The sequence below is a fragment of the Melopsittacus undulatus genome, chromosome 8, assembly GCF_012275295.1.
Source record: "Melopsittacus undulatus isolate bMelUnd1 chromosome 8, bMelUnd1.mat.Z, whole genome shotgun sequence".
NCBI lineage: Eukaryota > Metazoa > Chordata > Aves > Psittaciformes > Psittaculidae > Melopsittacus > Melopsittacus undulatus.
Window position 1 is genome coordinate 14,618,099 of NC_047534.1, and position 14,039 is coordinate 14,632,137.

A 14,039-nucleotide genomic window follows, 5' to 3' on the forward strand; every position below is an offset into this window, starting at 1 on the left:
AGCACATGCCCTGGCCTTATATGAGGTGCAGGACAGGAGGAGACCAACCCAGCTGGGGATCACAATGCATGTGAGAACAGAAGGTGCAAAAAGAAACAGGCTGATACTGACAGTAGAAGGGGTGGTGAGTCTTGTGCAGCCTGAATTTCAGCCTTAGGAGCGAGCATGCAAATAAAGAAAATTGAGATATACTAGTTTCAGATCTTGAATAAAAGGGTTAAATATAGACTTTCATAGTGGTCAGATGTAGGGCATCCTCTTCAAAGACAGTGGCTGCACTAGCAGGAACATCTGCTCACTCAAACTGGACAAATGGTAGTTTTCAGACCTGGGGACACTGTTTCACACTTACTCTGGTGAGAACTCCTACTGAGTGATGGACAAGGCAACACTCCATCACTTGGACCCTAACATGGGAGGGTTTTTACTGAATAACAGCGTCAGAAGCCAAAAGAGTTGATGTGCATTTGGTTCAATAAGCTCATCAATTTCAATTTGACCTAATTCTATGATCCATCCAGCACATTTCATGGAAGAGATTATATAAAGCACAGCAACTTTTGGAATTCACTGGATCTCCCAAAACAATCTCTCTTATTTTCTGAGTTATTTCCCCCTGTAAAAATAGCACAAGGAACACAGATGACTGACAGCAGTAAACTTCTTGTGAGCTAATGACTGCACTCTGCATGTCCCCATTAGCTAAGGATGAATTATCAGAACTGTGAAGCATGACTTTCAATATTACAATCCCTCTAACTCTTGTTCAGCTACACAAACACCCTCCACTTATACACTCACACTCTCCAGTCACATTTGTTCCACCCACTGCTTGAGGAGGACACTAAATATAAACAGAAAATCACTGTGATTGTGGGTGTATTCTGCCTGAGCAGCACGCACTGAAAATATGTCCTTATAATCACATATGTATTTCCTTCTTGGTCTTTAACAGCCAAGTGAGTCACAGTGCTACACTTCCTTATCATCTAGACAGTGATTTGGAAAGCTTATGTTAAAATATGAAAAAAACCCAACAAAGAGCTTTCCTCTTCCAGATGTAAGGGGGCAAATCTCATTTCCACAGCTACCTATTACCAGTAGGGAGTGGGAAGCAATTATCCACCCAGGAAAATAATTCTTAGTGTACTAAGCCATCCTAAAAGCACATAAAGATTAACCAGAACTGAAAGTTATTAAGAAGGAGATAACAGACTCTTCATGGAAACTCAAACCAAAGCCAGTTTTCTTCTTTACATCTCTGTATCACTAATTGCTTTAAAGGTTGCAGCTTTAAGGGTTAAGGGCTTAATACGACTACACCATCTGCCCCTCCTTTCCTGGAGATCTCTTCCCAGACCCTCATTCAATCTGAGCTCGTAACCTGCAGGTAGCACAATATATTACCAACATCTCAGATGAGTAGTACCAGCTGGCTGGTACTTTGCCACTGCTCCCCAAACTTGTGCTCTTTACCCAGAATTTTCCTGTTCCTTGATTCTATCAATTTCTGCTTATTGTACATCTTTATTCCCCTCTATTTCTGCTGCATCCCCCATAGCTAATGGCTCCTCACTGTCCTTCTCTCCATCCCTTTCACACTCTGAAGCCCTTCTCTTACTCTCTTAATCCCAAAGCAGCTTTGTCACTTGCAGTTCAATAATCTTCAATAATCAACAAATGAACAGGGAAAAAAAAAAGTGGGGGTGGGGAGGAGACAGAGAGAGAGAGAAAGAAATTCTCCTCACCTACTAGGCACCAGAGATTCTGCTCCAAATCCCAAAGACATGATGCTATAGGTTTCAGAAGCAATGTCTTTTGGACTCTGCAAGATATATTTAGGTAAGTACCACTCTGTTTAAAATGGCACTGTGCAGCCAAAGCCAGAGGAGTATCTGCAATACCTGGGCCTTCAGACAGCTGGTCAAAAGTTCCTGCTACTGAAGTCTGGAGGATGTGGGTGCCTTCACAAATGTTGGTAGTCCAGCAGCTATAGACATACCACATTCCACAGGTTGCGTGCCTGAGCCTTTACTGACTTACCAAACAGCAAACTAGCACAAAAACACGGTTGGCAGCTGCAAGGGGAACATGCTGGATTCTGGGTACATCAGCCTGCCCAGCTGCTCTTTACAGAGGTTTAGAAAAGAAATCAAAGCATGTTTCATGTGAGTGTTCAGTGCACAACATTTCTGTGCTGACACATTCCTGTGGCTGTGGGTGGAAGATCCAAACAAAATGACGGTGCTGCTTCTTAGCAGCCGTATCATTTCAGTTGCTTTTGAACTCCTGGCTGCTTCTATTTCTCAGCAGAAGACTGAGAAACAGTGTTTGCATCTCAGTAGAAATATTTTTATTTCTCTGTTAAAAAACATGAAATGAAAGTTTCATATTGTGACCATAGCAAGCCAAAAAAACCCGAAGCATGACCACCACTGTACTTTAGAGAATTACCCTGATGAGCCACTATTTTAAACAAAACTGCAGGTGCTGTTTGTCAACTGGAAGTTGTCACAGATAATGAGATGTGATGTACAGAATGTAAGATATACAAAGCCAGAAATTCACCAGTAATACACTTCCCTTATATTCTTTATACAAGAAAAAGCAACTCCTAACTCTTGATATTGAAAAGATTCAGTGTTCCAAAGCAATTAATCTAACTGACAAATGCATATGCATATTCATCTCAATTTCCTATGAACTGGGCTGTGTATATGAACCTGCACAGGCCACACAATGAAACATTTTTGGGTTATTTCAGCAACTCCTTCCCATCCTCCTTCCCTCTGTCTCTTTTCTTCTTTGTTAGAGAAGCACATTTGGCATCTTGTATCACGCTTCCTTTCACTGACACTTCGGCTGCTTTTGCAGTGTAATTGCTACTTACCAGGATAATTTGTCCACCCAGAAGAGTCATCCTCAGAAGCTATCCTCAGAGCTATCACCCAGAAGAGCTATCCTCAGGATCAAAACACGTTCATGTATATACACATAAACTACCCAGCCTAAGTTTAAAGTTATCCCTAAACTAAACCTACATTCCTCTGCATTTACCCTTCTTTTTTCCCCCCAGTGCCAACAAGGTAAAGAGAGGATTCAAAGCCATCAACTTTGGAAAGTATGGATAGATGCTCCTGCATAACCAAGTCATTAATACTGCAATTGGATATTTTGCAGCAGCAAAGAAGAGAGAAAAGGTTCTTATCCATTGTGCAAAAAATTTCATTTCAATGTGTCAGTGACTTGAAAGATGATGTAGAAGAACCAAGAAAAAATCAAATGAGAAAAATCACAGGAGAAAGACATACGCAGAGGAAATTGAAAGCTCTAAAACACATTTCAAAAGGCTATCCCATCACCATGTAAATGTAAGAGAGAGCTGAAATCATGGGGCTTTTTAGGTGCAATCAGATATACTTTTAAACAAATTACTTGGTCATAGCCAAATATCTAATATCATCTAAAGGTTCTCTCTTATTAACCTAACATTCATATCAAGAAATTGTGTTTGCTCAACTCATCATTTTCTTTCGACAATTATTTAACTCATTAGATTTAGAATCATGCATGGAAATTAACACATTCTGTGATGAATGTTCTATTACATATATTGAATAATAATTCAGTAACTACTAGATGCTTTACTATTTTACAGGCTGAATCTGAAACAGTAATAAATTCAGCAGAGGCTATACATGTGGAAAAAAGTTTTTCTGCCTTCATCTGTGTTTGCCTATTTACTTAACCTAATTCAGACTCCACTAAATCTTTCCCAGGGGTATCATCGTAAGATGAATCTTTCCCCCCAACTTAAGATGATGCTTGCTTTTAGTCTAGATAACTTCAAAGAGATTTTCAGTGCTAGAGAAAAGTGATGTTGGTCTGAACTCCGGGTTCATCCCTTCTAATTTACAAAAACAAAGTTATGTAAGACCATAGCTACAAAGATTACTCATCAAACTACTGAAGTTAGATGTCTATTGCAAAATCAGGTCATGCTAGTTCCACGCAATCATTCTTTACATTTAATTTCCTGGTGCTTTGTTCCAGTTCACCTGAAATGTACTTCAGGTGCAATGTAAATCAGTCGAACAAATTTCAACCTCAATATCATTCGGGGGGGGGGGGGGGGGGGGGGGGGGGTTGGTTGTTTTTTTTTTTTTTTGCTCCCTATTTTTATGCTTTGGTCTTTTCTCTGAAAATTACCATCTAAACCTGTGACACAATGTAGTGAGACACGGTACCAAATATCTCTGGGACTAAAGAAAACATACCTACAATAAGTCCTATATGTCCAACTGCTATTCTCTTTGATAGTGCCCACACCACACTCTGAACAAATTTAGGTATCCAAGAGAAAATGAATGTTTTAGCATTCATGCATTGTTCAGAGTACCTTCTAAAGGCACTGAAAAATAACACTGAATAAAATAGCATAAACACATGAACACACCAGGAGGACTGTGAATTCAAAACTTTTGCTTATCTTCTGAAATAATATATGAGCAAGATGAACACGGGGGCAGACATTTCATGACAAGGTTTTATTCACCTGGGTGCCATCTGTATCTACTACAAGTCTATAAATTATTCACATGAAAGTTTTAATACAGTGTTTTGAAGGCAAATTTGTATAAATTATAAATATATTTGTATAAAATAAATTAATTTTTATCATTTTCAGCTACTAAAATGGGTTAAAGATATAAGCATTCATATACTATATAAAGCCACAGGTCACAGTGTAAAATTTTTTCCTCTTTCCTCCCATCTATTTCGTTTTCTCCCTGATAGTGAGAGACAAAGCGATGCATAAAAATGCAGTACCTCTGGCATTTTGACAAGCTTTTTCTTGAATAGGTTCAAATGCTTTCTCTTCTATTTAATTTATTTTCCTTCCCTGTGATTTAATTTTTTTTGTTGGATGAGAAGTAGAAAAAATGATAAATAGAAGTAGAAAGTAGAAGTAGAAAAAATGAGTAAGCAGGAAGAAAATGCAAAGTGAAAAGAATGAAAACTTCAGCGATGCTCTGGCAACCTCTAGAGGGGTTAGCCCACAGCTGAGAGCCCACAATTGAAGACACCTCAGATCCTCCTTAAGGCTACAGAAGCATTTTCTTCTTTCATAGAATCATAGAATAGTTAGGGCTGGAAAGGACCTTAAGATCATCTAGTTCCAACCCCCCTGACATGGGACACCTCACACTAAACCATATCACCCAAGGCTTCATTCAACCTGGTCTTGAACACTGTCAGGGATGGAGCATTCACTACCTCCCTGGGCAACACATTCCAGTACCTCACCACCCTAACAGTAAAGAATTTCTTCCTTATATCCAGTCTAAACCTCTGCTGTTTAAGTTTCAACCCGTTACCCCTTGTCCTGTCACTACAGTCCCTAATGAATAGTCCCTCCCCAGCATCCCTGTAGGCCCCCTTCAGATACTGGAAGGCTGCTATGAGGTCTCCATGCAGCCTTCTCTTCTCCAGGCTGAACAGCCCCAACTTTCTCAGCCTGTCTTCATATGGGAGGTGCTCTAGTCCTCTTTAGTATTAGGAAAAGAATTCAACTACTCTGGGTCAGAATTATAGCACCTGACACGTAAGAGTATTAAACAATAGAAATTCACAAAATATTCACAAATAGAAAAATAAAGCAAAGATTTTAGCAACTGTTTAAAACAAGACTATATAATTGCCTGAAACCTAGCTATTATGGGTGATAGCTTCATTCCTTAGCAGAAGGAAGCAATGTTTCTTTCATAAACCTCTCTAAATCCAGCAGATCAATAATGATGACACTAGTACCTCTATAGGTACATCAGACAAAATATATCAGTCATGATGATTACATCTCTTCCAGTCATTTAGTATTATAAAAGGAATAAAAGTCATGTGTTGGAAGACTATCACACTCACTGTCTTCAGTATGAAAATTACTGTATTGGTTTAGGAGGGTGCTATGTCGGGGTCCTGCATTTTGCCATTTAAAATGTCCTATTATACAGAAATTACCATTCTTAGTCTCAGTGGCATTCCATTGGTGACACTAAGTGCATGTTTATTTTTCAGTAAAACCCTCCTTTCACTGACAGAGAACTGTCAAACAGTTAATACATGCATCTGTGTAAAAAACTCTAACAGATCATGTAAAACACCCCATATTCCAATCTGAAGAAGGATTTTAGTTAGTCATAAACAGACATCTTTTAACCAGCATATTATTTGCATGCACATGTGAAAGGCCTGTAGTTTCATTGTGGCAAAGAAACGTTTCTACATTCAAAATGTAGCTCAAGTCATTATTGCTGTCTACAGATACACCAGAGGTGCTCAGGGCAGAAGTGCCAAGAGGCCCTACAATTCTTCTGTTTTAGTGTTAGAATGAAAAATAGCTGTTTGAAATCCAGTTAAACCAGACACTCTATTTCAATTCTTTAAACATTCTTTCACCAGAAGTTTAAATTAATCCATCCTAGATTTGGCATCACTCACACCAGCTGAACTGAGCTAAACACTCAGCAAAACCATCACAGAATCATTTGGGCCGGAAAAAAAACCCTTGAAATCACTGAGTCCAACTGTTAATCTAGCACTGCCAAGCCCACCACTAAGCCATGTCCCTAAGTACTGCATCTACACATTTGTTAAATACCTCCAGGGATGGCAATTCAGTCACTTCCCTGGGCAGTCTGCTCCAATGTTCCACAACCCTTTCAGTGAAGAAACTTTTCCCTAATGCCCGATCTAAACCTCCCATGGTGCAACTTGAGGCCATTTCCTCTCATCCTATCACTTGTGACTCCTGAAAAGAGATTGACCCCCACCTTGCTACATTGAAAAATAACCAAGTAAAAACTCCTCAGGAACTGCTCAAAGGCAAAATTAAGAAGGAAAACAAATTTAGAGAGGCTCTAACACTGAGGCCAGAGTTACTTTGTGATGTATATGTAAACACTTTCTGAAAATAGATGCAAATGCCCTTGGTGGTGAGGTTAGTTAAAGTGAAAGAGAATTCCTGTCTCAACATAAAAAAAATAAATTTACTCATTTGTTTTGCATTTGCTTAGTTTTTCTAAAGACTGTAATAGTAGAAGTCTTAGAGCTACTGAAACTGGAATCATTGTGCACACATAGAGAAAGAAAAGAAAGGACAAAAGATTGGTCCATACCATCTCCAACAAACTGAAGGAGGGCTAGATCAATTTGTCTCTTCCAAGGTGATCCTTTCTGAAGTGCAATTCCATAGCCTGTAGTGGCAAAGATGTATCCACTCCCTATTGTGACAAGTTTGCAGCCTTCATCTCTTCCAGCCTTGTAGTTCAGCACTGCTGCATCATAGATGAAAGCATCCAACTTCCTGAAATAAAACATTTTACAAACCAAATCATTAGGTTCAGCTGTTGTCATGCTTTTGTCCTTGATGTTAGGACCCTGTTAAATATCATATGGATTCTTTGATATCATTAATTACATATCCTGCTATGCTGTATCTAAAATTAACAAAAAGCATCTATTTTAGTGAGGGAAAAGTAGGACACATAGTTTTGCATTTCTATTTTAGGGGATGCTGTTAAAAAATACTGAGAAACCAAGCTACAGAATGTCTTGGCCTGTTATTTTTGCATCTTTGCTCTCAAAATGGCTAAGTACCGTGAGATGCAAAATTATCTCCAAAACCAACAGAAATGACAATGGAGACTTTAGAACTGAAACAATAACCAGTTAGCTATTTAAAATCGTGAATGAGACTGAAAATGTGACTTCACTGGTTTGCCACAGACACTTCTTTTATGTCTCTTTCCAAAAATAAACAATGAAAGTGCAGGTTAAGCCCTTGCTAAAACAGAGGGAGGTATTGGTGCATATCTGCTATCTAGATCTTGCTTAAAAATTGTAGAAAGTATTTCTTTATGATTTGCAGTTGCAAACACATAATTTGTGTACCTACAGAACATGAGGAATAAAGGAACGTGGAAAAGTTCAACCCTTTCAGGTAATCTATATACAAATATAAGAATGGGATAATCCCAGTCTCTCAGGTATGTAGAGAACACAATGAGCAGAGGAAAGCAAAGACAGTAAGGAAAGGAAAAGAGGTGGGCTGTGTCTCTTTTAAGAAGCACTGTAAAGCAAGATTTAGAAGAGATAAGTGCATGGATATTTCGCAAATGAAGCCACTAATGTGCATGTACAAGAAGAGGATACCGTTTGCAAAGATAATCTCTTGCCAGCGGTAGACCTTGATAAAAACAAAGATATTCTTCTACCTACAGAAATTCATTTGCAATCATTGAAAGGAGAAAAAGATAAAACTTTATTTCGCATTGCTTCCCTCATCTGCAGCCAAAACCTTTAAGATTTCTAAAACTTGCACAAGACTAGCAGAATACAGGTGCAATAGGAAAGCAGTATCATCTTAGCTGAAACCCCACCTAAATCATGCACTAAAACAAAGTTATCACATCCCGCAGTAACACGCTGCTTTTTCAACATCTTTTCCCATCCCATAGGAGTCAGAGGAATGGGAAGGACACAGCTACACAATCAGCTTCACAAGTTGTTCCCCTGCCACTCTGACTGGCCCTGCAGCTCCCCAGCACTGCCATACATTTGAGGAGCCACAAAGCATGACTGGGGAGCACCACTAAAGTTTCCTGAGTAGATGAAAATTACAGAGGCTGGCAAAGTACTGCTCACAGCAATTGGGACCTCTCCTCATGGAAAGGGAATTAGAAAAATTAATTAATTGTGGCACAAACAGCTACAACATCAACTTCAATTATATCAGTATGTACCAGTTTAGAATTCTGTTGCTACTGAAGTTTTGGAAGCCACTAGCCTCAATCGGTTTAAGTTGATAAAGCTTTTCATTTTTATCTAGGAAACAGAACAAGACCTAGGCAGACCAGAGGTTGGCTACTGACATGAAAAAAAAGTATTTTCACTCCCAACATCATTCCATGTTTGTTCTTAAACAATCACTCACGCAGAACTCAGCTTTTCCAGCAATCTACATGGGATAAAAAAATATGTGGCACTGAAACACACCCCTATCCATCTCATGTTAAACCAAGAGCAATACCAGGAGAGAGTGAGGTTGCTGGATTTTGTGTGCTGTCATGAAAAAGTGAAGAGTGAAGGTCAAGTGACTATATACTGTACTTTGTTTCTTCCCTTCTAGGATACTTACCCCAGTGGTCATCATTGAAATCATCAAATTGGAATTTAGTGAAGTAGTTAATTTAGAGAAAGTACAGGAGGCTTATTCAGCCTTAAAAGAAATAGCTGAACCATCATTTCCTTTGTTTTTTCACTCTTCCCTGAAACTATTCCCTCAGCTTAAAACTCAGCAGAGCTCCATCAGTGCTAAAAGTCTGACTCCCTCCTTCCTTTAAGTGGTAATTTAACACAGCAAAAACAATTGCTAAACATCCGGTAGGTGATGTGTTGCAGATTCAATCCAGAAATAAGATATGGATGACTAGCTAGCACTGAGGGCAACTAAACTGGAAATTGCCAAGAGGATGTTGGGTACTGCCCAAGCTTCAGTCTTCAATGCAAGACCAGACAGTTTTCTAAATGACATGCTTTGATTCAGCACTTGGGAGACAATCTTTGGTTTGTGTAGAGAGAAAGAATAATCCACAACCTATGGGTCAGCACACAAGAAAGAAAAACTGTTTGTCATACCCTCAAGATACTTGTAACAGTTCTGACCTACAGTAGACAATTGCCATAATCAATACAATGCAATCTCATGCTTTCAGACCTCTGCAGTTATCTGTGAGAAAGGTAGGATGCTCCCCATCTCAGTGGATGCCTTCAGCTCAGGCAAGGGATTGGAATTTAATGTGGGCACAGACAGTGCTGCAACCAGCTGACCTAAGTTAAAATACACTCTAGAATCTGTCATCTGTTTATTCTGGGATTCATGGGTTTGCAATGTCAGCATATAAAACACATGCTGGTAAAGAGAAAAAATATGAAGAGACTCAGCTATTCTTTTATTAAAACAGACTTAGTAAGAAATACAGAGGAAAAAGATAACTTTGCTAAAGACTCCAGGGCAAAAGGCTTGTGCTACCCCAGAAACATGCTCTTCATAGGCAGCTTGCCTCCTTCGTTATTGAGCAGAATAGTAAAACCTTGGGGCAGAAAGACAAGGCACAATCAGTTTCACTCACTCATTGTGGACCCACTACCCCAGCTTCCCAGAGTCTCCCATCAGCTGCAATGGATACCTACAAAGAAAGCAGGTTCTGAAGATAAAGGCTTTATTTTTTATGGTTTTCTCTATGCCACTTCTATGAGGTCACAATAAATCTCATTACCAAATTGATTTAAAACATGAAGTATTTTCTTGACAGATGCTGAGTGCTGAAAGGTTCTGCTATCAGCTGCTGCCCAAGGTATGAATTGTAAATAAAAAGTGTATTGGCCTCAAAAAGTCTTTCTGTCTACAAACTGATATTCAGAATATATATTTCCAACATAAGTCTTATAACCTCTCAATGTTATAATTATAATTACCCTCTGTAATCATCATGTGCTGATTACAGAAGTACTATTACTTGCAAAGCCAAGATTCAGAACATGATGTACCCTGCAGCGTGGGCAGGGAGTCACAAGCCATGACTGAAGCTCTTGGATGTTAGGGCACCCAACTCTTCCATCAGTAGGAGGTGAATTCCTGACATTCTAAGTTTTCAAGAACTTTCAGATAACTTCAAACATTCCTTAATAAGACTTTCCAAAAACTGAGACAACAAAATCTGGGCAAGTCCGAAATTTGACCCTTTCCATGTTTGCAAAGCTGGCAGCGAGTGAAAGGTCTGGAAGCACACAAAGCAGGCATTTGCACAGGGCAGCAGGCTGCTGGGGCCACAGAGGAATTCCCTTCCTTCTATGACTATCTGGGAAAAGATACATCTGCTGTTTTGCTTTGCACTGACGGAAGAGCCAAGCTGTGTGTACGGCAGTGACTGCTGGGCGCAGCAGCCCATCTCTGTCTTTTCATTCTCAAGGCAGGACTGGCAAGCCTGGATGTGTGCTCCACTCACCCTGTCCTTCTTTCTCTTCTTTTTCTGGCAAGCCCCAGCATCTTTGTCCTTGTGGTAGGAAATTCATCTGTGTTAGACAGCTAAGAAGCTCTGCATTGATTTGAGCACTGACCGCTCTGCTATTTAAGTTATAGAAGTGGAACAGGTTACAGGCACCAAGTACAGCACCCCCCGTCAAGAAAGGTTCAAAGACTCTTGCAAACCATGGGCATGTAAAACGGAATCAATCAATTTGTCATTTAAGTGCAGCCACTTCAGGGGGCAAAAAGTTTTGCCACATTGTGTAGGTTTATATAAACTGCTAAGAATTATTAGAAAGATGAAAGAGAACAACAGAAACTGGAATGCAGCAAGAAACAAGATTTATAACTGCCATGAAGTAGCCAAATGCATCAGGCATCTTTAATGAATGCAGAGGAACAGAACTACAGTGTTATGACTCATCTGAGCAACTGGCAGGTTTGTAAACTTCCTTGGAACTACTGCAATAATACTGGGTAGGAGGGAAAATAAACATTTTGGAATATTTATATGAGAGTACAAAGGCAAATGTCCTTCATTACCTAGCAAGCACAAAGAGGAAAGGGGTTAGGGAGAATTTTAGCTCACACAAAATAGGAGAACATCAGGTGTTACAGAGTTATGAATTGTAATAGTTCTAAAAATACCCAAAAGTGCATTACTGAATGTAATAATTTGAAGTGGGAGATCTGTGAAAAACAGATGTGGACAGTGTTGTACCTAAACATTTATGAGAAACCAAGAAGTATAAGAGCTGAGAAATCAGAATAGCTACTGCAAAAAAAACCCATTATCTAAAGTGTTGCTGTATACGTTCAAAAATGCCTGTGTAAAGAAAATTAAAGTTAGAGGAAAAGGTATAGAAAAGTAATTTCAAAAAAGCTGAAATGCTTCCCTATATTTTCCCCCGTCTTTTTATTGGCTCATACTTACCATCAAATTCCTATGATCAAAATAGGAAAGCAGGGTTAGGAAAATGGTCCTTTATTAGTCATTGTTTCTTCCTTCACAGCAGAAGTATGGTTCACTTAGAAAGTATTATTTTGCTTTCTTAACCAACTACATGACCCTCCAGCAAGTTTGTTTTCTTGAGGGAACAACAGGAAAATGGCAGTCTGCTCAGTAGTCTGGAGAAACAGCCAGTAATGCAGCACACCAGAAATTAATTTCTTTCAGTTACTTTGTGTCCTGCTATGACATATGCAATAGAATTCAGAAAACGAGAGGGATGCTTTAATGCAGTCCTCTTTATTCATGTTCTTCTATTTTCTTGTCAAGCACTGCAGTCTATGGAATAAATAATGCTGTGTTTTGACTGAGGATCAGAGAAACTGGAGCATGACTGAAGTCACTTTCTAGTTTTCAACTACCGCAGTAAATCCAAACATAGAATATCTACAACAGAAGTAATTTCTTGCTAAAATGGGGACCATGTAGAGCAGTGTTCATCTGTCAGATCCAGGACATTAACATCAGAATCAATTTCTCTCGCTCTTCTTTCTGTTTTCTAACACCCCAAAGAGATTCTTTTCATGGCCAGACAAAAGCTGTCTATTACTACTAACACAGATTTGACTTACACTAAACCAGAATCCATGTATACATGAGTTGTACCATCACAGCAGTTTGCACTTCGTTTTACTGTTAACAGCTGTAACACAATGATTTTTCAGCATTATCTTTAATGAAAAGAACTTTGAACCCAAATAGTCACCTTCTGAGTCTTATTCTGAAAAATTAAAACTGAATTACATATGTAAGAATAATTATTCATAATGAACTATATACATTTTATTTTGAGAAAGGCAGTTAATGAAATCAAATCTAGTTTTCAAATTTGCCTGGGTGACTTAAAAACCTAAGAGATGCTCTTCCACGAAGTTGTAGTAAATAAATGCAAAAGAGACTATGACCCACCAAGTGTCATACCTGTTGTGTCTTTTGAAAGCACAGTATCTGAAATTACTCTTTTAACAAATGCCAGGCTGCAAGTTAATCCTCAAACAATACTTCAAACACCACCTTCACCCTCCCCTCTTTACTCTCATCCCCTCCATCCAAAACACTTTTACCTATTAAAGCTTTATACCCTAAGCATAATTTTGGAAAGTCACAGACCATTTTCAAAGCATTCTGAAAAAAACGCTCTACTTTTCAGCTTTTTTGCTTTAAAAAATAAATTGCAGAGTCTGCAGAATAGATACCTTATATAACCCTTAAAATAGCATTTATAGCCTGATATTAGGCAACAAAGTAAAGGATGGATTAAACATAAGCATATGTTTTAAGATCATGAATACCATTGTTGGGAAGGCAGCAAGTGCAAAACTACTGGGTTTAAAATGTGATGGATTTACACTACAGATTTACAGATGTATTAATAATAATTTACCTTTTATCCCTTCTCTTGCACAGAAGGGATAAAAGAAAGTATGTCAAGAGTGCACAATGCAAGCCACAATGTTATTTGTGCATCTCAAACTCTATCCAGAGTATCTAGCCAAAAGGTCACTATGGGATGCTGCAGAAATCAAAGGGAAAGAAGGCTGCTCTGAAGAGAAGACTTCACTGGAAGTGCTCTAAAGTGACACTTTGCTATTGCTGCAGCAAGAGTAGCAGATATTTAACCTTCAGCATGAAGGACTGATGACTTCATTTACTTGGGTTTGAGTAAAATGCATTTCCAGTTACCTGATGGCACTTGATCTCCAGCAGTGACTTTATCTTTTAGCACATGTTCAAACAGCTCCACACAGACCTTACATTCAAACACACTGGGTGGATTTCTTGACATCTTGACATTGCCAATTCATTAGGGGAAAAATTTAACCACCACCCCCCTGCAACAACACAGGCTGGCATAGTTGAACTCATTTAAATGATGAACTCATTAGCAGGGAATGCACTTTCACCTCTTCTCCCAGATCAAATTGTCCTCACTTCAATCTTCAC

The 14,039-nt window shown here is 38.9% G+C and overlaps 1 protein-coding gene across 1 annotated transcript in view; it reads right to left on the minus strand.

Annotated features, from left to right (window-relative positions):
- Positions 1 to 14,039, minus strand: part of GRIN2A (glutamate ionotropic receptor NMDA type subunit 2A) — a 169,105-nt gene that overhangs the window by 10,514 nt on the left and 144,552 nt on the right. The window contains exon 11 of the mRNA XM_005150701.4: positions 7,176 to 7,363. Within this exon, the coding sequence (XP_005150758.2) occupies positions 7,176 to 7,363 (188 nt within the window). The remainder of the gene's footprint in view (positions 1 to 7,175; positions 7,364 to 14,039) is intronic.